The following is a 22,868-nucleotide window of genomic DNA, read 5'->3' on the forward strand; positions in this document are numbered from 1 at the left end:
CTCCCCTCTCTCCCCTCCCTCCCCTCCCCTCTCTCCCCTCCCTCCCCTCCCCTCTCTCCCCTCCCTCAGTCCGTCCTCTTCCTCCCTCCCCTCTCTCCCCTCCCCTCCCGAAAATACTAGCCGACCGAGGGTCTAGCGGGAAGGAGGAACTGAGGAAAATCCTTATTGATGTTAGGGAAACTGATGGGACTGTAGGCCAATAAATCCCCGGGGCCTGATAGTCTGCATCCCAGAGTACTTAGGAAGTGACCCTAGAAGTAGTAGATGCATTGGTGGTCATTTTCCAAAATTCTATAGACTCTGGAGGGTATCTAATGTAACCCCACTTTTTAAAAAAGGAGGGAGAGAGAAAACAGGTAATTATAGACCAGTTAGCCTGACATCGGTGGTGGGGAAAATGCTGGAATCAATTATTAAAGATGTAATAGCAGCGCATTTGGAAAGCAGTGACAGGATCGGTCCAAGTCAGCACAAATTTATAAAAGGGAAATCATGCTTGACAAATCTTCTAGAGTTTTTTGAGGATGTAACTAGCAGAGTGGAGATAAGGAAGAACCAGTAGATGTGGTGTATTTGGACTTTCAAAAGGCTTTATACACGGTCCCACACAAGAGATTAGTGTACAAAATTAAGGCACATGGTATTGGGGGTAATGTATTGAGGTGGATAGAGAACTGGTTGGCAGACAGGATGCAAAGAGTGGGAATAAACGAGTCCTTTTCAGAATGGCAGGCAGTGACTAGTGGGGTGCTGCAAGGTTCAGTGCTGGGACCTCAGCTATTTAAAATATACATTAATGATTTAGACGAAGGAATTGAATGTAATATCTCCAAGATTGCAGGTGACACTAAACTGGGTGGCTATGTGAGCTGTGAGGGGGATGCTAAGAGGCTGCAGGGTGACTTGGATAGATTGGGCCCAAGTTTCCACATGATTTGCGCCTGATTTTTAGGAGCAACTGGTGGAGAACGGACTATCTTAGAAATCGCAATTCTCCACATTTTTATTTCTGCAGTTCTAGTCAGGTAGAACAGTTCCACTTTGGAACAGAATTTTTTCTTCAAAAGGGAGCGTGTCCGGCCACTGACGCCTGATTTGAAAGTTTCCACAGTGAAAACGTACTCCAAACTAACTTAGAATGGAGCAAGTGAAGATTTTTGTAGAACTGAAAAAACCTTGTCTACACATTAAAAAATCAGGCGCAGGTTACAAATTAGGCGTCCAGAACGAGGTGGGGGGGGGGGGGGAAGTCATTAAATTCTATAATAAATCCTTATTTATACTTAGACAAATATTATACAAATAAATCCAACCTGAATAAAAATTTATAAGCAAAGAAAAGATTAAATAAACCATCTTCCTACCTGTGTGAAAGTGCTTCAGCCAGGGAGAATGCTGTGGGGGGGGGGGAAGGAGGCAGCCGTTCGTTCCCGCGGCGCGGGGGGGGGGGGGGGGGTTGAAGGAGGAAGCCGTTTGTTCCCGCGGGGGGAGGGGGAGGGGGGGGGGCGGGGGCGGGGAGTAGCCGTTCATTCCCGCGGGGGGGGGGGGGGAGGGGGGAGGAGGAAGCCGTTCGTTCCCGCGAGGAGGAGGGGCGGGAAGTATCCGTTCGTTCCCGCGAGGAGGAGGGGGGGGGGGGGTTGAAGGAGGAAGCCGTTTGTTCCCGCGGGGGGAGGGGGAGGGGGGGGGGCGGGGGCGGGGGCGGGGAGTAGCCGTTCATTCCCACCGGGGGGGGGGGAGGGGGGAGGAGGAAGCCGTTCGTTCCCGCGGGGGGGAGGGGCGGGAAGTATCCGTTCGTTCCCGCGGGGAGGCGGGGAGGGGGGGGGGAGGAGGGAAACGGCTGCCTCAACTTTCTGAGGCTTCCTGCAGCCTTCTCACTGCTGCAGGAAGCCTCAGTGCTGATGTGCTGAGGGCAATGTGCTTTTATTAAAAAATGTTCAAAAATTAAACAGCTACAAAGAACTACAAAAATGGCCGAGTGCCAATGTTTCCTTCACACTGCGCGTGCGCGAACGCTCCAACGCACACGCGCAGCGTTGCCGGCAGGAAAAAAACTAATTTAAATGGTACCCGCCCCCTCCCACTTACAAAATCGGCGCGAGTGTAGGCTCCGCCCCCCTGGGCGCCGCGCCAAGCAGACATGGAGCTGCAGGGCGCTCCAGAATCGCATGTTTTTTTTCCGGCATCGTTTTTGGCGCGAAAAACAGGAGCCCAGCTCGGAGGGGCGCCCGTTTTTTATCGTGTGGAAACTTGGGCCCATTAGGTGGATGAGCAACTGCAGATGCAGTATAATGTGGATAAATGTGACGTTAGCCACTTTGGTGGCAAAAACAGGAAGGCAGATTATTATCTGAATGGTGAAAAATTAGTAAAAGGGGAGGTGCAACGAGACCTGGGTGTCATGGTACTATATCAGTCACTGAAGGTGGGCATGCAGGTACAGCAGGCAGTAAAGAAAGCAAATGGCATGCTGGCTTTCATAGCGCGAGGATTTGAGTATAGGAGCAGGGAGGTCTTACTGCAGTTGTGCAGGGCCTTGGTGAGACCACACCTTGAGTATTGTGTGCAGTTTTGTTCTCCTAATCTGAGGAAGAACGTGCTTGCGATTGAGGGAGTGCAGCGATAGTTCACCAGACTAATTCCCGGGATGGCAGGACTGACATATGAAGAAAGACTGGATCAACTAGGGTTATACTCACTGGAATTTAGAAGAGTGAGAGGGGATCTCATAGAAGCATATAAAGGACTGGAAAGGTAAGATGCAGGATAAATGTTCCCGATGTTGGGAAGTCCATTACCAGGAGTCATAGTCTAAGGCTAAGGGGCCAGATTTTCCCAGAAAAATAATGGCGTCTTAACGACCCACGGCCATCAGCTTCAGGGATTAAGAGGTGTGCGAGTTGCAATTCTCCAGATCTTACTGGTCAATTTACACCATTCCGCTTAAGGCATCTTGTCCCAACCTCCCCATTATTTTTAAGAACTTGCACATCAATTGCCCATTAAACTCACCACAGGAAATTAAGTCTGGTAGAATAAGTACCTTTTTAACAACCTGATGATTGTCAATGCAATACCAATCAACTGCTCTACTACAACAACAACAACTTGTATTTATATAGAGCCTTTAACGTAGTGAAACGTCCCAAGGCGAGCGAGGTGGAGTGTTTTGGCAGGGAATTCCAGAGCTTAAGGCTCAAGCAACAGAAGGCAGGGCCACCAATGGTTGAGCGATTATAATCATGGATGCTCAGCAGGGGAAATTAGGAGCGCAGACATCTCCAGGGAGGAGGAGGGGGTGTGTGGGCGAGCGAGGGGGCGGAGCCTTGGGGGGCGGGGGGTTGTGGAGCTGGAGCTGGAGGAGATTACAGAGATAGGAAGGGGCGTGACCATGGAGGGATTTGAAAACAAGAATGAGAATTTTGAAATCGAGGCGTTGCTTAACCGGGAGCTAATGTAGGTCAGCAAGCCAAGAATGGGAACAATTTAAAGTGTTAAATCTCATTCTTGCATGTAGTCTTCCTCAATTCCGAGTGACTGCCTATGATGACTGCCTATGATGATGATGCATGTAGTGAATTGATGTTGGAGATTTTAAAATTGGCAAGTTTAACATTTTCAGATTCTTTGTTACTTTTCCTTTCAGTCTCTTTTTCCCCTCTTAAATTAATCTTTCTTTCCCTCTCCTTATTTTTCTTCCTGTATCTGACTTGACTCTAATTCACTCTATTTCCTTCTGTCGTTCCTCTGTTTCTTTCTCTATCATAGAAACGTAGAAATTTACAGCGCAGAAGGAGGCCATTTCGGCCCACCATGTCCGCGCCAACCGACAAAGAACCATTTAGCCCTTGGTAGGCAGCCCTAAAGGTTACATATAAAACCAATGAACAATTTCGGAAAGGCAAAGAGCACCCAGCTCTTATTCTTAAATGTCATTGGTTAAGGAGGCAGACTGTTGGTCCCGCTGTCATATACGGATCCGGGTACCCTGTCACCCTTGCTGCACCATTATCAGCTCGCACTGCCAGCAAGTTACGGTGCAAATCATATTCGAGCTGAAGGGTGCGGGGTAAAGTCTAACTAACGACGCATGCTGCAAGATGCCACTCTGCAGCAAGATCCAGTGCGACATTTGGTGATTTAGTTTTGAATTTACCCCCCCCCTTTAAGCACAGGCTGTGTCCTCTGGCTCTGCTGTCCTGGACAAGGTGAAAGAGGGTAGTCATGAGAGGTACAGGCCTTAATAGTCCTAAGCCAGCAAAACTACAATCTCTCGTCAGTCAATCTGTTTAGCATGCTGACAGCAATACGCCGTGGGAGAAATTGAACATAAGCCAACCAAGCTCAAGTCAGTGTTGTGCAACGCTTATGCGCTACTTCTAATCCATCACCATCAATTTGCTCTCACCACCGTCCCCAGCAGGGCCAGTGCTTCACCTTGCTCCAATCATTGTCCAGACACAACCTAAGATCGAAGGGCAAAAACACGAATGGTGTGGCTAGGTTTGCAGCTTAAGTCTAAACAGTGGGAATATTGCACACTTTCCATTGTGCCTGAGCGACAGGGTTGCAGAATTCCCCATATGGAGGTCTCTCGCAGAGGGTCACTTGTGATGTCATTATTCTGAGCACAAATATCCCAGTAAATACTCAGTGAAGTTGTCATAAACCTTTCGTTTTTAACAGAACTCTAAATGCCAAGTTAACTCCCCAGCAATATTTATACCTGCTATTTAATCAATGGGAGAAAGTCATTAGCATAATATGAGCAGATTGCAATGTTTCAACCTAATCAGAATTATTGGTTTTGCATTTACCATATGTAGCAATTCCACTTAAGTAAATGGGGAATAGGGTAAGAGTTGTGAGATTGTAATAAATTCTGGGCCTGATGCTCAGTACTATATTATTCCATCAGTCTGGTAATAGGAGAGTGCCTTACTTGCCGAGCAATTTAAAGGACAACATCATCTCGATTATTATTGCAGTTAACTGAAAGGTCACTTAATATTAGAGTTTTTTTTTTGCTTGTTTGTTCTGATTGTCAGGTTTTCGGGTCCTGTTCTTTCTTTGTTCTCAGGCCTGTGTCTGGGAAAACTGGAACACTCTCCTCCCCCGCCCCCATTCCCCCAAAGCTATTGAGACCCGGCCAATTAATAAATATCAAAACTCAGGTTGATGGATTTTTGTTAGATTAAAAAAAGAGGAAGAATTGCATTTATATGGCGCCGTTCATGACCACCGGACGTCCCAAAGCAATTTACAGCCAATGAAGTACTTTTTCTTTTGAAATATAGTCACTGCTGTAATGTATGAAACGCGGTCGCCAACTTGCGCACAGCAAGCTCCCACAAACAGCATTGTGATAATGTCCAGATAATCTGTTTTAGTGATGTTGATTGAGGGATAAATATTGGCCAGGACACCGGTGATAACTCCCCTGCTCTTCTTCAAAATAGTGACATATTTTACGTCTACCTGAGGGGACAGCCAGGGCCCCAGTTTAACGTCTCCAAAAGACGGCACCTCTGATAGTGCAGCACTCCCTCAGTACGGCACTGGAGTATCAACCTAGATTTTTGTGTTCAAGTGCCTGGAGTGGGACTTGAACCCACAATCTTCTGACTCAGAGTGCTACCCACTGAGCCACAGCTGACAATAAGCAGTAATGTTGGATATATACTTCAATTATTGAAACCCTAAAGGTATGAACAATTTAGATCCTTGAAGAGTGATAAATGTTTGGAATAACCTGCCAAGTATGCATCAGGGCAAAACATGCGGAAAGTTCATGAAAATGGCGTGAGGAAATTATTGGGAACCACTACAAGTGGTAATGTTGTTCACAAAAGTGGGCAGCTGAAACGCTACAAGGACACCCTCAAAGCCTCCCTGATAAAATGCAACATCCCCACTGACATCTGGGAGTCCCTGGCCCAAGACCGCCCTAAGTGAAGGAAGTGCATCTGAGAGAGCGCTGAGCACCTCGAGTCTCAACGCCGAGAGCATGCAGAAATCAAGCGCAGGCAGCAGAAGGAGCGTGCGGCAAACCAATCCCACCCACCCTTTCCCTCAACAACTATCTGTCCCACCTGTGACAGAGTCTGTGGCTCTTGTATTGGACTGTTCAGCCACCAAAGAACTCACTTCAGGAGTGTAAGCAAATCTTCCTCGATTCCGAGGGATTGCCTATGATGATGTTCACCTTAGATTTTTGTGCTCAAGTGTCTGGAATGGGACTTGATCCCACAACCTTTTGACTCAGAGGCAAGTGTGCTATCGGCTGAGCCACAGCTGACACTAAGGGGACATGGAGCAAAGGCGGGTAAATGGAGTTGAGTACAGAAGATTAGGTGGGTGATCTAATCGAGGTGTTTAAGATGATTAAAGGAGTTGGTAGAGTAGATAGAAAGAAATGATTTTCTCCCGTGGTGGAGGGAGGGGATGGGAGTCCAGAACAAGGGGGCATAACCTTAAAATTAGAGTTAGGCCACTCAGGGATGATGTCAGGAAGCACTTCTTCACACAAAGAGCAGTGGAAATCTGGAACTATCTCCTCCAAAAAGCTGTTGAGGCTGGGGGTCAATTGAAAATTAAAAAGAGATCGATAGATTGTTTTTGAGTAAGCGTATTAAAGGCTGCGGAACCAATGCGGATTAATGGAGTTTAAATACATATCAGTCATGATGTAATTGATTGGTGGATCAGGCTCGATGGGCTGAATGGCCTTCTCATGTTCTTCTGTCCCGTCAAGCTTTGAGACGAGTCAATGGTACCTCGTGACAGCCGTTTGACCCAATAAACACTGATGATAACGGTAAAAGACCTTTCGTAATTCATAAGCAAAAGAGGGGTGGGGTTTGTTCACTTATTAGCACTAGAACACTATGTCCGACATCACAGTGCATATTGTTACACAGTGTGGTGCCTGACTACAACAACTTGCATTTATATAGCGCTTTAATACATCCCAAGGCACTTCACAGGAGCCATTATCAGACAAAATGTGGCACTCAGCCACATAAGGAGACATTAGGACAGGTGACCAAAAGCTTGATCAAAGAGGTAGGTTTTAAGGGGCGTCTTAAATGAGGAAAGAGAAGTGGAGAGGTTTAGGGAGGGAATTCCAGAGCTTGAGGCTGAGACAGCTCAAGGCACGGCTGCCAATGGTGGAGCAATGAAAATCTGGGATGCACAAGGCGCCAGAATTGGAAGAGCGCAGGGATCTTGGACGGTTGTAGGATTGGAGAAGGTTACAGAGATGGAGGGGTGAGAAACAAGGATAAAAATGTTAAAATGGAGGAATTCAGGGACCGGGAGCCAATGCAGATCAGCGAGCACAGGTAGGGTGATGGGTGAATGGGACTTGGAGCAAGTGAGGATACAGGCAAACTTGGTACATCATCGCTAGGTCAATATCCTGGAACTCCCTACCTATCATAGGAACAGGAGGAGGCCATTTAGCTCCTCTAGCCTGTTCCGGCATTCATTGAGGTCATGGCTGATCTGTGACCTAACTCCATATACCCGCATTTGCCCCATATCCCTTAATATCTTTGGTTAACAAAAATGTTTCAATCTCAGATTTTAAAATTAACAATTGACCTAGCATAGTTACCATTTGCAGAAGAGAGTTCCAAATTTCTACCATGCTTTATGTGTAGAAGTATTTCCTAACCACTCCTGAAAGGCCTGGCTCTGATTTTTAGACTATGGACCCTAGTCCTCGACTCCCCAACCAGTGCAAATAGTTTGTATCTATCTATCCTATCAGTTGCCCTTAATATCTCGAAAACTTTGATCACATCACCCCTTAACTGTGTAATTCCAAGGAATACAATCCTAGTTTGTGTAATCTCTCCTCGTAATTTAACCCTTGGAGTCTAGCCATCATTTAGGCCACCAGAATGGGAGACCAGAATCACCATTGTGGGAGCACCATCAGCACACGGACTGCAGCGTTTGAAGGAGAAGACCTCCCACCACCTTCTCAGGGCAACTATGGATGGGCAAAAAATGTGTCCTTTCCAGCGTTGCCCTCATAGAATCACACAGCACAGAAGGATGCCATTCGGCCCATCGTGTCTGTGCCGGCTCTTTGAAAGAGCTATCCAATTAGTCCCACTCCCTCTGGTCTTTTCCTGTAGCCTTGTAAATATTTTCCTTTTCAAGGATACATCCAATTCCTTTTGAAAGTTACTATTGAATCTGTTTCTACCACCCTTTCAGGCAACGCGTTCCAGATCACAACAACTCGCTGCATAAAAAATTCCTCCTCATCTCCCCTTTGGTTCTTTTTGACAATTATCTTAAAATCCTAAAAATAAATAACAAGGTCTGAACAAAAGACCAATCCTTTAAGAAGAATCACGGGTTGAAAGTGTCCTGATCTCACTGCCTTACATCACACCTAGCGAGAGAGAGCTAATGAACGGGATTAGAATTTGCAACTGTCTAACTCGCTTAGTTGCACCAATAAAATGTTACTTCCGGCCTACGTCCAACCATTGGTGGCAGAACCTTCATCCTCTTGAATCTTATTTCTGTAGCTCCCTCCGAAAACCCTTTCACCTCACCACTTGTCCCTTCATGAGGCTCAGTTGAAGCATTGACCACACCAGATCAGCTCCGCTGGGCAGGCCACATTGTTTGCATGTCAGACACGAGACTCCCAGAGCAGGCGCTCTACTCGGAACTCCTTCACGGCAAACGAGCCAAAGGTAGGCAGAGGAAACGTTTCAAGGACACTCTCAAAGCCTCCCTGATAAAGTGCAACATCCCCACCGACACCTGAGAATCCCTGGCCAAAGACCGCCCTAAGTAGAGGAAGTGCATCCGGGAGGGCACTGAGCACCTCGAGTCTCGTCGCCGAGAGCATGCAGAAATCAAGCACAGGCAGCGGAAAGAACGTGCGGCAAACCTGTCCCATCCACCCTTTCCCTCAACCACTATCTGTCCCACCTATGACAGGGACTGTGGTTCTCGTATTGGACTGTTCAGCCATCTAAGAACTCATTTTAAGAGTGGAAGCAAGTCTTCCTCGATTCCGAGGGACTGCTTATGATGATGATGATGATGTCCCTTCACCTTTTAAGAACTTCTCCAAATTTATTGTTTCAATCAAATTTTCCGTTTACCTCTCCTAACTCTCGCACCACTGCTCAGCATTTTTACCTTTATTCCTTTTATTTATTGAGGTCATCCAAAATTCGTCAGACCGTGTCCTAAGTCGCACCAAGACCTGCTCACCCATCACCTTCTGTGTTCGCTGACCTACATTGGCTCCCGGTTATGCAAGACCTCAATTTCAAAATTCTCATCCTTGTTTACAAATCCCTCCATGGCCTCGCCCCTCCCTATCTTGCTCCAGTCTCACAACCCCTCGAGATGTCTGCGCTCCTCAAATTCTGCCCTCCTGGGCATCCATGATTATAATCGCTCAACCATTGGTGGCCGTGCCTTCAGCTGCCTGGGCCCTAAGCTCTGGAACTCCCTCCCTAAACCTCCCTGCCTCTCTACCTCTCTTTCCTCCTTTAAGGCACTCCTTAAAACCTACCCCTTTGACCAAGCTTTTGGTCATCTGCCGTAATTTCTTCTTAAGTGGCTCGGTGTCAAATTTTTAACTTATAAAATTCCTGTGAAGCGCCTTGGGATGTTTTACTACATCAAAGGCGCTATATAAATACAAATTGTTGTTCTCCACTTCTCTCCCCTTTGAAGTGCCTTGGACCATTTTCTACATTAAAGGCACTGTATAAATTCCAAATTCTTGATTTTAACTTAGTTGATAAGATGCTGAATAAGCTCAGTTAGTGTCTTGTTCTGAAAATGTTTCAACATGAGGTACAGTCTATGCATGAATCTGCAGAGTTAGTAGTGATAGACTTCATAGAAAAAAAGAGGTGATGCTGTATTGTCATCATCATCATCATCATAGGCAGTCCCTCGCAATCGAGGAAGACTTGCTTCTACTCTTAAAATTAGTCCTTAGGTGGCTGAACAGTCCAATACGAGAACCACAGTCCCTGTCACAGGTGGGACAGATAGTCGTTGAGGGAAGGGGTGGGTGGGACTGGTTTGCCACACGCTCTTTCCACTGCCTGCGCTTGTTTTTTATACGCTCTCGGCGATGAGACTCGAGGTGCTCAGCACCCTTCCGGATGCACTTTCTCCACTTAGGGTGGTCTTTGGTCAGGGACTCCCAGCTGTCGGTGGGGATGTTGCATTTTATGAGGAGGCTTTGAGGATGTCCTTGTAACGTTTCCACTGCCCACCTTTGGCTCGTTTGCCGTGAAGGAGTTCCGAATAGAGCACTTGCTTTGGGAGTCTCATGTCTGGCATGCGAACAGTGTGGCCTCTATTGGTGTGTCAATGGTGCTACTCTGAGTCAGAAGATCATAGGGCCAAGGCCCACTTCAGACAGAAGTACGTAATCTAGGCTGCCACCTCAATGCAGTACTGAGGGAGCGCTCTATGGTTACAGATGCCATCTTTTGGATAAGACATTAAACCGAGACGCTCCTAGATTAAAGATTCCATGATGCTGTTGGAAGAAGCGCAGGGGAGTTCTCCCCGGTGTCTTGGCCAAATCTTATCCCTCAACCAACATCATGCAAAACAGATTATCTGGTCATTTATCTAATCGCTGCACACAGGACCTTGTGTGTAAATTGGCTGCTGCGTCTCACTACTTAACAACAGAGACTGCACTTTGAAAGCAAGTTCTTTCTGTTTGAAGACTGTCTGAAGTCTCTTGTGCCTATGACCAAGTGAGTCAAAATAGGTTTGCCAACTAATCCTCTTAACGATCCAGAGATGGATGGTGAGTATATTGAAGAAATTTATCAGTCAGTCAGTCATAGGCAGTCCCTCGAAATGAGGATGACTTGCTTCCACGCCAAAAAAGGATGAGTTCAACGAAGGACCTAATATTCCTTATCCTGAACTACATCCTGAAGGGTGGAAGATGCCTGTGCGTGGATTGTTTTAACATAGGGTGGCTGTTGCACATCAGCCACCACATGGGCTTGACAGAGCTAGGTCCAGTGGCAAGGGTTATCCAAGATGATTGGAGACCTGCTCTGCTGCATGGACCTAGTGCGCACACATATCGCAGTGTGGGCTGGCCCGTGATGTCCCTGGGCCCCTGGCCCCGAACTCACGCCTCTCCTGGGCCCCGATCACAGCCCTCCACAGTCTCTCGTCGCTCCTGCAAAATCTGCCCATGCTCCAATCACCGACCTGGAACTTGATGACATCACTCTTCACTGCTATCGCCCTCCTGCACCAGCTCGCACTGTGCCTTGCAGTGGTATGTCTCCACGCTGCTCCCAGGCCTCCATACCCGACTCCAACCAACACCTCCTTCCTGACAATGTTCAAATACAGCAAAGAAATCATAGAACAGAATAGAATCATAGAAATTTACAGCACGGAAGGAGACCATTTCAGCCCATTGTGTCTGCGCCGGCCGACAAAGAGCTATCCAGCCTAATCCCACTTTCCAGCTATCGGTCCATAGCCCTGTAGGTTGCGGCACTTCAGGTGCACATCCAAGTATCTTTTAAATGTAGTGAGGGTTCCTGCCTCTACCGCCCTTTCAGGCAGTGAGTTCCAGACCCCCACCACACTCTGGGTGAAAAAACAAATCACTCAAGTCAGTGGAGGGGGGAAGGGGGTGGCTTGGGAGAGTGAAATAAAGAGGTATTGTTCAATTCCTGCCGTGGGCTCCCATTGATTTGATACTTCTCTATGAATATGTTCACAATTTGATAACCTTTCGTTTTACATTGACAGTGTTTAAACATGTTGGCCTCCACATGTTCCATGAAGTCTGTCCCTTTTCAAGAGCTGGCACTGAAAACCTGCCAGGTAGGTGCTTTATACAATGTGTGATGAATGGATCTTTGTTTTTTTATATTTATGAGAAGTTGCAAAAAAGATTTACAAGGATGATACCAAAACTGAAAGGTTATAGCTATCAGGAAAGATTGAACAGGTTGGGGCTCTTTGCACTAGAAAAGAGAAGGCTGAGGGGTGACTTGATAGAGTTCGTTAAGATTCTGAAAGGGTTTTGATAGGGTAGATGTAGAGAAGATGTTTCCACTTGTGGGGGGGGAAGTCCAAAACTAAGGGCTATAAATCATCAGAGACAGTCCCTCAGAATTGAGAAAGAATTGCTTCCACTCTTAAAATGAGTTCTTAGGTGGCTGAACGATCCAATATGAGAACCACAGTCCCTGTCACAGGTGGGACAGACAGTCGTTGAGGGAAAGGGTAGGTGGGACTGGTTTGCCGCACGCTCTTTCCGCTGCCTGCACTTGATTTCTGCACGCTCTCGGCAACGAGACTCGAGGTGCTCAGTGCCCTCCCAGATGCACTTCCTCCACTTCGAGCGGTCTTTGGTCAGGGACTTCCAGGTCTTGGCGGAGATGTTGCACTTTATGAGGGAGGCTTTGAGGGTGTCCTTGAAATATTTCCCCTGCCCACCTTTGGCTCGTTTGCCGTGAAGGAGTTCCGAGTGGAGAGCTTGCTTTGGGAGTCTCGTGTCTGGCAGGCGGACAATGTGAAACCTGTCCCAACCACCCTTTCCCTCACCGACTATCTGTCCCACCTGTGACGGGGACTGTGGTTCTCGTATTGGACTATTCAGCCACCTAAGGACTCATATTAAAAAAGTGGTGTTACATTAGCTACCCTCCAGTCCATAGGAACTGATTCAGAGTCGATAGACTGTTGGGAAATGATCACCAATGCATCCACTATTTCTAGGGCCACTTCCTTAAGTACTCTGGGATGCAGACTATCAGGCCCCGGGGATTTATCGGCCTTCAATCCCATCAATTTCCTGCCTAATAAGGATATCCTTCAGTTCCTCCTCCTCACTAGACCCTCGGTCCCCTAGTACTTCCGGAAGGTTATTTCTGTCTTCCTTCGTGAAGACAGAACCAAAGTATTTGTTCAACTGGTCTGCCATTTCTTTGTTCTCCATTATAAATTCACCTGAATCTGACTACAAGAGACCTACGTTTGTCTTCACTAATCTTTTTCTCTTCACATATCTATAGAAGCTTTTGCAGTCAGTTTTTATGTTCCCGGCAAGCTTCCTCTCATACTCTATTTCCCCCCTCCTAATTAAACCTTTTGTCCTCCTCTGCTGAATTCTAAATTTCTCCCTGTCCTCCGGTTTGCTGCTTTTTCTGGCCAATTTATATGCCTCTTCCTTGGATTTAACACTATCCTTAATTTCCCTTGTTAGCCACGGTTGAGCCACCTTCCCTGTTTTATTTTTACTCCAGACAGGGATGTACAATTGTTGAAGTTCATCCATGTGATCTTTAAATGTTTGCCATTGCCTATCCACTGTCAACCCTCTAAGTATTATTTGCCAGTCTATTCTAGCCAATTCACATCTCATACCATCGAAGTTACCTTTCCTTAAATTCAGGACCCTCGTCTCTGAATTAACATTGTCACTCTCCATCTTAATAAAGAATTCTACCATATTATGGTCACTCTTCCCCAAGGAGCCTCGCACAACAAGATTGCTAATTAGTCCTTTCTCATTACACATCACCCAGTCTAGGATGGCCAGCCCTCCAGTTGGTTCCTTGACATATTGGTCCAGAAAACCATCCCTAATGCACTCCAGGAAATCCTCCTCCATCGTATTGCTACCAGTTTGGTTAGCCCAATCTATATGTAGATTAACGTCGCCTATGATAACTGCTGTACCTTTATTGCACGCATTCCTAATTTCTTGTTTGATGCTGTCCCCAACCTCACTACTACTGTTTGGTGGTCTGTAAACAACTCCCACTAGAGTTTTCTGCCCTTTGGTATTCTGAAGCTCCACTCATATAGATGCCACATCATCCAAGCTAATGTCCTTCCTTACTATTGTGTTAATTTCCTCTTTAACCAGCAACGCTACCCCCACCTCCTTTTCCTTTCTGTCTATCCTTCCTGAATGTTGAATAGCCCTGGATATTGAGTTCCCAGCCTTGGTCACCCTGGAGACATGTCTCCGTGATGCTAATTATATCATATTCAGTAATTACTGCCTGCGCAGTTAATTCGTCCACCTTATTACGAATACTCCTCGCATTGAGGCACAGAACCTTCAGGCATGTCTTTTTAACACACTTTGCCCTTTTAGAATTTTGCTACAATATGGCCCTTTTTGATTTTTGCCTTGGGTTTCTCTGCCCTCCACTTTTACTTTTTTTCTTTCTACCTTTTGCCTCTGCCCCTATTTTACTTCCCTCTGTCTCCCTGCATAGGTTTCCATCCCCCTCCCATATTTGTTTAAACCCTCCCCAACAGCACTAGAAAACACTCCTCCTAGGACATTGGTTCCGGTCCTGCCCAGGTGCAGACCGTCCGGTTTGTACTGGTCCCACCTCCCCCAGAACTGGTTCCAATGTCCCAGGAATTTGAATCCCTCCCTTCTGCCCCACTCCTCAAGCCACGTATTCATCTGAGCTATGCTGCGATTCCTACTCTGACTAGCACGTGGCACTGGTAGCAATCCTGAGATGACTACCGTTGAGGTCCTATTTTTCAATTTATTTCCTAGCTCCCTAAATTCAGCTTGTAGGACCTCATCCCGCTTTTTACCTATATCGTTGGTACCTATATGCACCATGACAAATGGCTGTTCACCCTCCCCCTTCAAAATGTCCTGCACCTGCTCTGAGACATCCTTGACCCTTGCACCAGGGAGGCAACATACCATCCTGGAGTCTCGGTTGCGGCAGCAGAAACGCCTATCTATTCCCCTTAAAATAGAATCCCCTACCACGATAGCTCTCTTACTCTTTTTCCTGCCCTCCTGTGCAGCAGAGCCATCCACGGTGCCATGAAACTGGCTGCTGGTGCTTTCCCCTGATAAGTCATCCCCCTCAACAGTACCCAAAGCGGTGTATCTATTTTGCAGGGGGATGACCGCAGGGGACCCTTGCACTACCTCCCTTCCATGCTCTTCCTGTTGGTTACCCATCCCTTATCTGGCTGTGTACCCTTTACCAGCCATGTGGCCAACTTACTAAACGTGCTATTCACGACATCCTCAGCATCGCGGATGCTCCAGAGTAAATCCACCTGCAGCTCCAGTGCCGCAATGCGGTCTGTCAGGAGCTGCAGCAGGATACACTTCCTGCACATGTAGTCGTCAGGGACGCTGGAAGCGTCCATGACTTCCCACATGGCACAGGAGGAGCATAACACGTGTCCGAGCTCTCCTGCCATGACTTAACATAGAAAAAAATAGGTGCAGGAGTAGGCCATTTGGCCCTTCGAGCCTGCACCCCCAAACCCCTAGATTAACTTAATTTGGCAACAACAATGATAAAGGTTACCTACTGATAGGGAAAAGAAAAAGAAAAACTACTCACCAATCACCAGCCAATCACTTACCCCCTTGGCTGTGATGTCACCGTTCGATTTTTTTTTTCTGCTTCTTTGTTTACCTTCTGCTCGTGCACCGGCTGGCCTCTCTGACGCCACCTCCTTCTCGACTCTGCCGCCGATCCCCGGACTCCCGCTGGGCCTTTTACAGGCCTCTCCGACGCTTCCTCCTCCTCGATACTTGCATTGGAGGCAGTTCAGAGAAGGTTCACTAGGTTGAAATTCCTGAGATGAAGTGGTCGATTTATGAAGGAAGGTGGAGCAGCTTGGGCCGATACTCATTGGAGTTTAGAAGAATGAGAGGTGATCTTATTGAAACTTACAAGATTCTGAGGGGGCTTGTTGAGGTAGATTCAGGGAGGCTGTTTCCCCTAGTGGGAAACGAAGGGTTGCCCATTTAAAACAGATGAGGAGGAATTTCTTCTCTGAGGGTCCTGAGTCTGTGGAATTCTCTGCCCCAGAGAGGTGTGGAGACCGGGTCATTGAATATATTTAAGGTGGCGATAGATGGATTTTTGAGCGATAAAGGAGTGAAGGGTTATGGGGACCGGGCAATGAAATGGAGCCGAGCCCAAGATCAGATCAACCATGATCTTATTGAATGGCAGAGCAGGTTCGAGGGGCCAAATGGCCTCCTCCTGCTCCTATTTCTTATGTTCTTAAAATTGCCATCGAGCCACAGGGTATATCGGGGCAGGTGACCAAAAGCTTGGTCAAAGAGGTAGCTTTAAGGAGCGTCCTAAAGGAGAGAGAGGTGGAGAGGTTTAGGGAGGGAATTCTAGAGCTTAGGGCCCAGGCAGCCGAAGGCAATCATTGACAAATTACCGACTTAATGCTGTGTTCTGGAGGTTTTGCTGGCTGAACTTGCGTCACATTAAACTGGATGTAGGACCTCTGATTTTTCTTTTTGATTGCCCAGACGACGCCAAGCTTGCGGTGGTGTACCTGTTTCTGTATCTTGTAGGCTGTTAACACTTTGCCTCTGACTTCTCCGCAGTGGAATGTTCACAGCCTGGCCAGCACCGAAATCTCAGGGAAGAAAAAGAGCAAGGGAATCAAATCAAACTTTTCTGGCATTGAGGTCATGGAGCATCTGGAGTGGCTCAACTGGGAGCTGGGGGTAGAATCCACAAAACATCTAATATTAAAGAACGTCCAGTTCAAAACTCAAAAACTCAAGTACAGGTGAGTTTTTGGAACACCTTTGCAGGAGCTTTAACGCACTGATAAAAAAACATTTTTACATAGAATCGTGCAAATTTATGGCACAGAAGTAGGCCATTTTGGCCTATCGTACCTGTGCCAGCCGAAAAAAGAGCTACCCAGCCTAATCCCACTTTCCAGCTCTTGGTCTGCAGCCCTGTAGGTTACGACACTTCAAGTGCACATCCAAGTACTTTTTAGATGTGGTGAGGGTTTCTGCCTCTACCACCCTTTCAGGCAGTGAGTTCCAGACCCCCATCACCCTCTGGGTGAAGTAATTTCCCCTCGAATCCCCTCTTAACCTTCTATCAATTACTTTAAATCCATGCCTCCTGCTTGTTGACCCCTCTGCTAAGGAAAATAGGTACGTCCTATCCACTCTGTCTAGGCCCCTCATAATTTTATACACCTCAATAAGGTCTCCCCTCAGCCTCCTCTGTTCCAAAGAAAACAACCCCAACCTATCCAATCTGTCCTCATAACTAATATTCTCCAGTCCAGGCAACATTGTCATAAATCTCCTCTGTACCCTCTCTAGTGCAATCACATCTTTCCTGTAATGTGGTGACCAGGACTACACAGAATACTCTAGCTGTGGCCTAACTAGTATACATAGACCCAATTCTCTTTTGAAAGTTACTATTGAATCTGCTTCCACCGCCCATTCAGGCAGCGCATTCCAGATCATGACAATTCACCACATAAAAATAATTCTTCTCATCTCCTCTGGCTCTTTTACCAATTACCCTAAATCTGCGTCCTCTGGTTACCGACACTCTTGTTAGTGGAAAAAGCTGCTGCTTATTTAGTCTCCATGATTTTGAACGCCTCTATTAAATCTCTCCTTACTCATCGCTGCTCTAAGGAGAACAATCCCAGCTTCTCTAGTCTGTCCACGTAACTGAAGTCCCTCAACCCTGGTTCCATTGACATTCTTCCGAAAGTGTGGTGCCCAAAATTGAACACTGTACTCCAATCATTTCAATGTTTGAATTGGAGCCTAATACATTTTAAATATGTTTTAAAATTCTCCTGCTTGTGTTCAAATCCCTCGATGTCCTTGCCCCCTCCCTATCTCTGTAACATCCTCCAACCCTCCAACCCTTCGAGATACCTGCGCTCCTCTAATTCCGGCCTCTTGGGCATTCCTGATTATAATCACTCCACAATCGGTGGCTGTGCCTTCAGCTGCCTGGGCCCTAAGCTCTGGAACTCCCTCCCTAAACCTCTCCGCCTCTCCACCTCTCTCTCCTCCTTTAAGACTCTCCTTGAAACCTACCTCTTTCCAGACATGATATCTCCTTATGCGCCTCGGTGTCAAATTCTGTTTGATAATAGCTCCCGTGAAGTGCTTTTGGACTTTTTACTACATTAAAGGCGCTATATAAATGCAAGATGTTGTTGTTTATAAATCTGCCCCTTTTGTTTCACAGGCCTCCGTCCACAAAATTCTTCACTACGCTGTTCCCACAGCCGTTGGTCTTGAGTGCAGGGATCTCATACTCTCTGCCAATCACTTTCTGTGCTCTTGAGAAGGTAAACAAATATTGGCTCTCGTTATTTCATATTTCAGTTTCATTTTTATATTATATCCCTGTCCCTTCTACAAGATCTCTCTATGACATGCAGCAAGCTAAGTAAAGAAAGACTTGCATTTATATAGCGCCTTTCACAACCTCAGGACGTCTCAATGCGCTTTACAGCCAATAAAGTACTTTTGAAGTGCAGACACTGTTGTAATGTAGGAAAGGTGTGATTGCGCTAGAGAGGGTACAGAGGAGATTTACGAGGATGTTGCCAGGACTGGAGAATTTTAGCTATGAGGAAAGATTGGATAGGCTGTGGTTGTTTACTTTGGAACAGAGGAGTTTGAGGGGAGAGTTGATTGAGGAGTATAAAATTATGAGGAGCCTAGATAGAGTGGGATAGGCAGGACCTATTTCCCCTAGCAGAGAGGTCAATAACCAGTGGGCATGGATTTAAAGTAATTGGTAGAAGGATTAGAGGGAAGTTGAGGAGAATTTTTTTCAGCCATGGTGCGGGTCTAGAACTCACTGCCTGACAGGGTGGTAGAGGTAAAAATGCTCATTTTATTTAAAAAGTACTTGGATATGCTCTTGAAGTACTCTAGTTTCCAAAGCTATGGATCAAGAGTTGGAAAGTTGGATTAGGCTAGATAGTTCTTTTCAGCCAGCACAGACACGATGGATTGAATGGCCTCCTTCTCTGCTGAAAATTTCAATGATTCTATAAAACGCGGCAGCCAAATTGTGCACAGCAAGCTCCCACAAACAGCAACGTGACAATGACTAGATAATTTTTTTTTTCCAGTGATGTTGATTGGGGGATAAATATTGACCAGGACACCGGAGATAACTCCCCTGCTCTTGTTAGAAATAGTGCCATGGCATCTTTTGCGTCCACCTGAGAGAGCAGACGGGACCTCGGTTTAACGTCTTATCCAAAAGTAGTTGACCTACTCCAAGGCCTCCTGCTACTGCCACCCTGAAACTGGCAGGTTTTAACACCTGTGCGTACAGTGCTGGTTGCTGTAATGTATTTGCTTCACGGATTCTTTACTTAAGAATTCATAGCAACACATTGCTATTAAGAACGTGTTGGTTTATTAGCAAAGGTTTAACAATCACACTACACATTACCAGTTCATCCACCAGGCTCACAACTACCTGCCTCATCGTGGATCCCCCGAACCCAACTGGCTGGGGTTTTATTGGCCCAGAAATCTCGGCCTCCCAGGGTCTGTACATAGAAACATAGAAAATAGGTGCAGAAGTAGGCCATTCGGCCCTTCAAGTCTGCACCATCATTCAATATGATCATGGCCGATCATGCAACTTCAGTACCCCTTTCCTGCTTTCTCTCCATACCCTTGATCCCTTTAGCCGTAAGGGCCACATCTAACTCCCTTTTTAATATATCTAACAAACTGGCCTCAACAACTTTCTGTGGTAGGGAATTCCACAGGTTCACAATTCTCTGAGTGAAGAAGTTTCTCCTCATCTCGGTCCTAAATGGCTTACTCCTTATCCTTGGACTTTGACCTCTGGTTCTGGACTTCCCCAACATTGGAAACATTCTTCCTGCATCTAACCTGCCCAATCAGCCTTCAATCCCACCAATTTCCCTAACACAATTTCCTGACTAATAAGGATTTCCTTCAGTTCCTCCTTCTTGCTAGACCCTCGGCCCCCTAATATTTCCGGACGGTTATTTGTGTCTTCCTTCATGAAGACACAACCAAAGTATTTGTTCAACTGGTCTGCCATTTTTTGTTCCCCATTATAAATTCACCTGATTCTGACTGCAAGGGACCTACATTTGTCTTCACATATCTATAGAAGCTTTTGCAGTCAGTTTTTATGTTCCCTGCAAGCTTACTCTAATACTCTACTTTCCCCCTCCTAATTAAACCCTTTGTCCTCCTCTGCTGAATTCTAAATTTCTCCCAGTCCTCAGGTTTGCTGCTTTTTCTGGTCAATTTATATGCTTCTTCCTTGGATTTAACACAATCCCTAATTTCTCTTGTTAGCCACGGTTGAACCACCTTTCCTGTTTTATTTTTATGCCAGACAGGGATGTACAATTGTTGAAGTTCATCCATGTGATCTTTAACTGTCTGCTATTGCTTATCCACTGTCAACCCTTTGAGTATCTATCGCCAGTCTATCCTAGCCAATTCACGTCTCATACCATCGAAGTTACCTTTCTTTAAGTTCAGGACCCTAGTCTCTGAACTAACTGTGTCACTCTCCATCTTAATGAAGAATTCTACCATATTATGGTCACTCTTCCCTAAGAGGCCTCGCACAACAAGATTGCTAATTAATAAGAACATAAAAACATAAAAACATAAGAACATAAGAACTCGAGCCTGCTCCGCCATTCAGCTGCACTTACCCGCCCTCTCCCCGTAAACCTTAATTCCCTTCTTGGTTAAAAATCTATCTATCTGTGACTTGAATACATTCAATGAGCTAGCCTCAACTGCTTCCTTGGGCAGAGAATTCCACAGATTCACAACCCTCTGGGAGAAGAAATCCCTTCTCAACTCGGTTTTAAATTGGCTCCCCCGTATTTTGAGGCTGTGCCCCATAGTTCTAGTCTCCCCTACCAGTGGAAACAACCTCTCTGCCTCTATCTTGTCTATCCCTTTCATGATTTTAAATGTTTCTATAAGATCACCCCTCATCCTTCTGAACTCCAACGAGTAAAGACCCAGTCTACTCAATCTATCATCATAAGGTAACCCCCTCATCTCCGGAATCAGCCTAGTGAATCGTCTCTGTACCCCCTCCAAAGCCAGTATATCCTTCCTTAAGTAAGGTGACCAAAACTGCACGCAGTACTCCAGGTGCGGCCTCACCAATACCCTATACAGTTGCAGCAGGACCTCCCTGCTTTTGTACTCCATCCCTCTCGTAATGAAGGCCAACATTCCATTCGCCTTCCTGATTACCTGCTGCACCTGCAAACTAACTTTTTGGGATTCATGCACAAGGACCCCCAGGTCCCTCTGCACCTCAGCATGTTGTAATTTTTCCCCATTCAAATGATATTCCCTTTTACTGTTTTTTTTTCCCAAGGTGGATGACCTCACACTTTCCGACATTGTATTCCATCTGCCAAATCTTAGCCCATTCGCTTAACCTATCTAAATCTTTTTGCAGCCTCTCTGTGTCCTCTACACAACCCGCTTTCCCACTAATCTTAGTGTCATCTGCAAATTTTGTTACAGTCCACTCTGTCCCCTCTTCCAGGTCATCTATGTATATTGTAAACAGTTGTGGTCCCAGCACCGATCCCTGTGGCACACCACTAACCACCGATTTCCAACCCGAAAAGGACCCATTTATCCCGACTCTCTGCTTTCTGTTCGCCAGCCAATTCTCTATCCATGCTAATACATTTCCTCTGACTCCGTGTACCTTTATCTTCTGCAGTAACCTTTTGTGTGGCACCTTATCGAATGCCTTTTGGAAATCTAAATACACCACATCCATTGGTACACCTCTATTCACCATGCTCGTTATATCCTCAAAGAATTCCAGTAAATTAGTTAAACATGATTTCCCCTTCATGAATCCATGCTGCGTCTGCCTGATTGCACTATTCCTATCTAGATGTCCCGCTATTTCTTCCTTAATGATAGCCTCAAACATTTTCCCCACTACAGGTGTTAAACTAACCAGCCTATAGTTACCTGCCTTTTGTCTGCCCCCTTTTTTTAAACAGAGGCGTTACATTAGCTGCTTTCCAATCCGCTGGTACCTCCCCAGAGTCCAGAGAATTTTGGTAGATTATAACGAATGCATCTGCTATAACTTCCGCCATCTCTTTTAATACCCTGGGATGCATTTCATCAGGACCAGGGGACTTGTCTACCTTGAGTCCCATTAGCCTGTCCAGCACTACCCCCCTAGTGATAGTGATTGTCTCCAGGTCCTCCCTTCCCACATTCCTGTGACCAGCAATTTTTGGCATGGTTTTTGTGTCTTCCACTGTGACGACCAAAGCAAAATAATTGTTTAAGGTCTCAGCCATTTCCACATTTCCCATTATTAAATCCCCCTTCTCATCTTCTAAGGGACCAATCCTCTCTCATTACACAACACCCAGTCGAGGATGGCCTGCTCTCTAGTTGGTTCCTTAACATATTGGTCTAGAAAACCATCCCTTATACACTCCAGGAAATCCTCCTCCACCGTATTGCTACCAGTTTGGTTAGCCCAATCTATATGTAAATTAAAGTCACCCATGATAACTGCTGTACCTTTATTGCACGCATCCCTAATTTCCTGTTTGATGCCATCCCCAACCTCATTACCACGGTTTGGTGGTCTGTACACAACTCCCACTACTCATCATGATTACAATTTTACAGTCGCCATGCCGTGAGGGTGATGTCTATGCGCTGGAGGTGGTGCAATGAGGCTCTTCAGTGGTGTTAAGTGGGACGAGTTGTGAGGAACGACTTAGCAAACTAAGGGATATTTGACCTCAAAGTGTGGACCTTAATGAGATGGATAAGATATGTAACAGGTTAGAGTAAACTAGAAACATTGGGGTCGAAGTTCACCCCGCTGGAAATAGGTCGCACCTACTGTTTTTTGTTGTGTTTTGGGCCCATCCTGCGAAAATCGGCTCTTTGTCATTTTTTTTTCGAGCGGGGAAGAAGTCAGTCATAATGGGGGCAGAAGTGGGAATGGGAAGGAAGTGACCATCACTAGCGGGGCGGAAGT

General features: G+C 46.2%; 1 protein-coding gene across 4 annotated transcripts in view; it reads left to right on the forward strand.

Moving 5' to 3' along the window:
• Positions 1-22,868, forward strand: part of cfap65 (cilia and flagella associated protein 65) — a 282,488-nt gene that overhangs the window by 7,953 nt on the left and 251,667 nt on the right. For all 4 annotated transcript variants that reach the window (XM_070875227.1, XM_070875229.1, XM_070875228.1 and 1 more), the window contains exons 2-4: positions 11,794-11,868; positions 16,403-16,590; positions 18,042-18,144. In XM_070875227.1, the coding sequence (XP_070731328.1) occupies positions 11,803-11,868; positions 16,403-16,590; positions 18,042-18,144 (357 nt within the window). In that variant the 5' untranslated portion in view covers positions 11,794-11,802. The remainder of the gene's footprint in view (positions 1-11,793; positions 11,869-16,402; positions 16,591-18,041; positions 18,145-22,868) is intronic.

Source organism: Pristiophorus japonicus, chromosome 3, assembly GCF_044704955.1.
Source record: "Pristiophorus japonicus isolate sPriJap1 chromosome 3, sPriJap1.hap1, whole genome shotgun sequence".
Taxonomy (NCBI): domain Eukaryota; kingdom Metazoa; phylum Chordata; class Chondrichthyes; family Pristiophoridae; genus Pristiophorus; species Pristiophorus japonicus.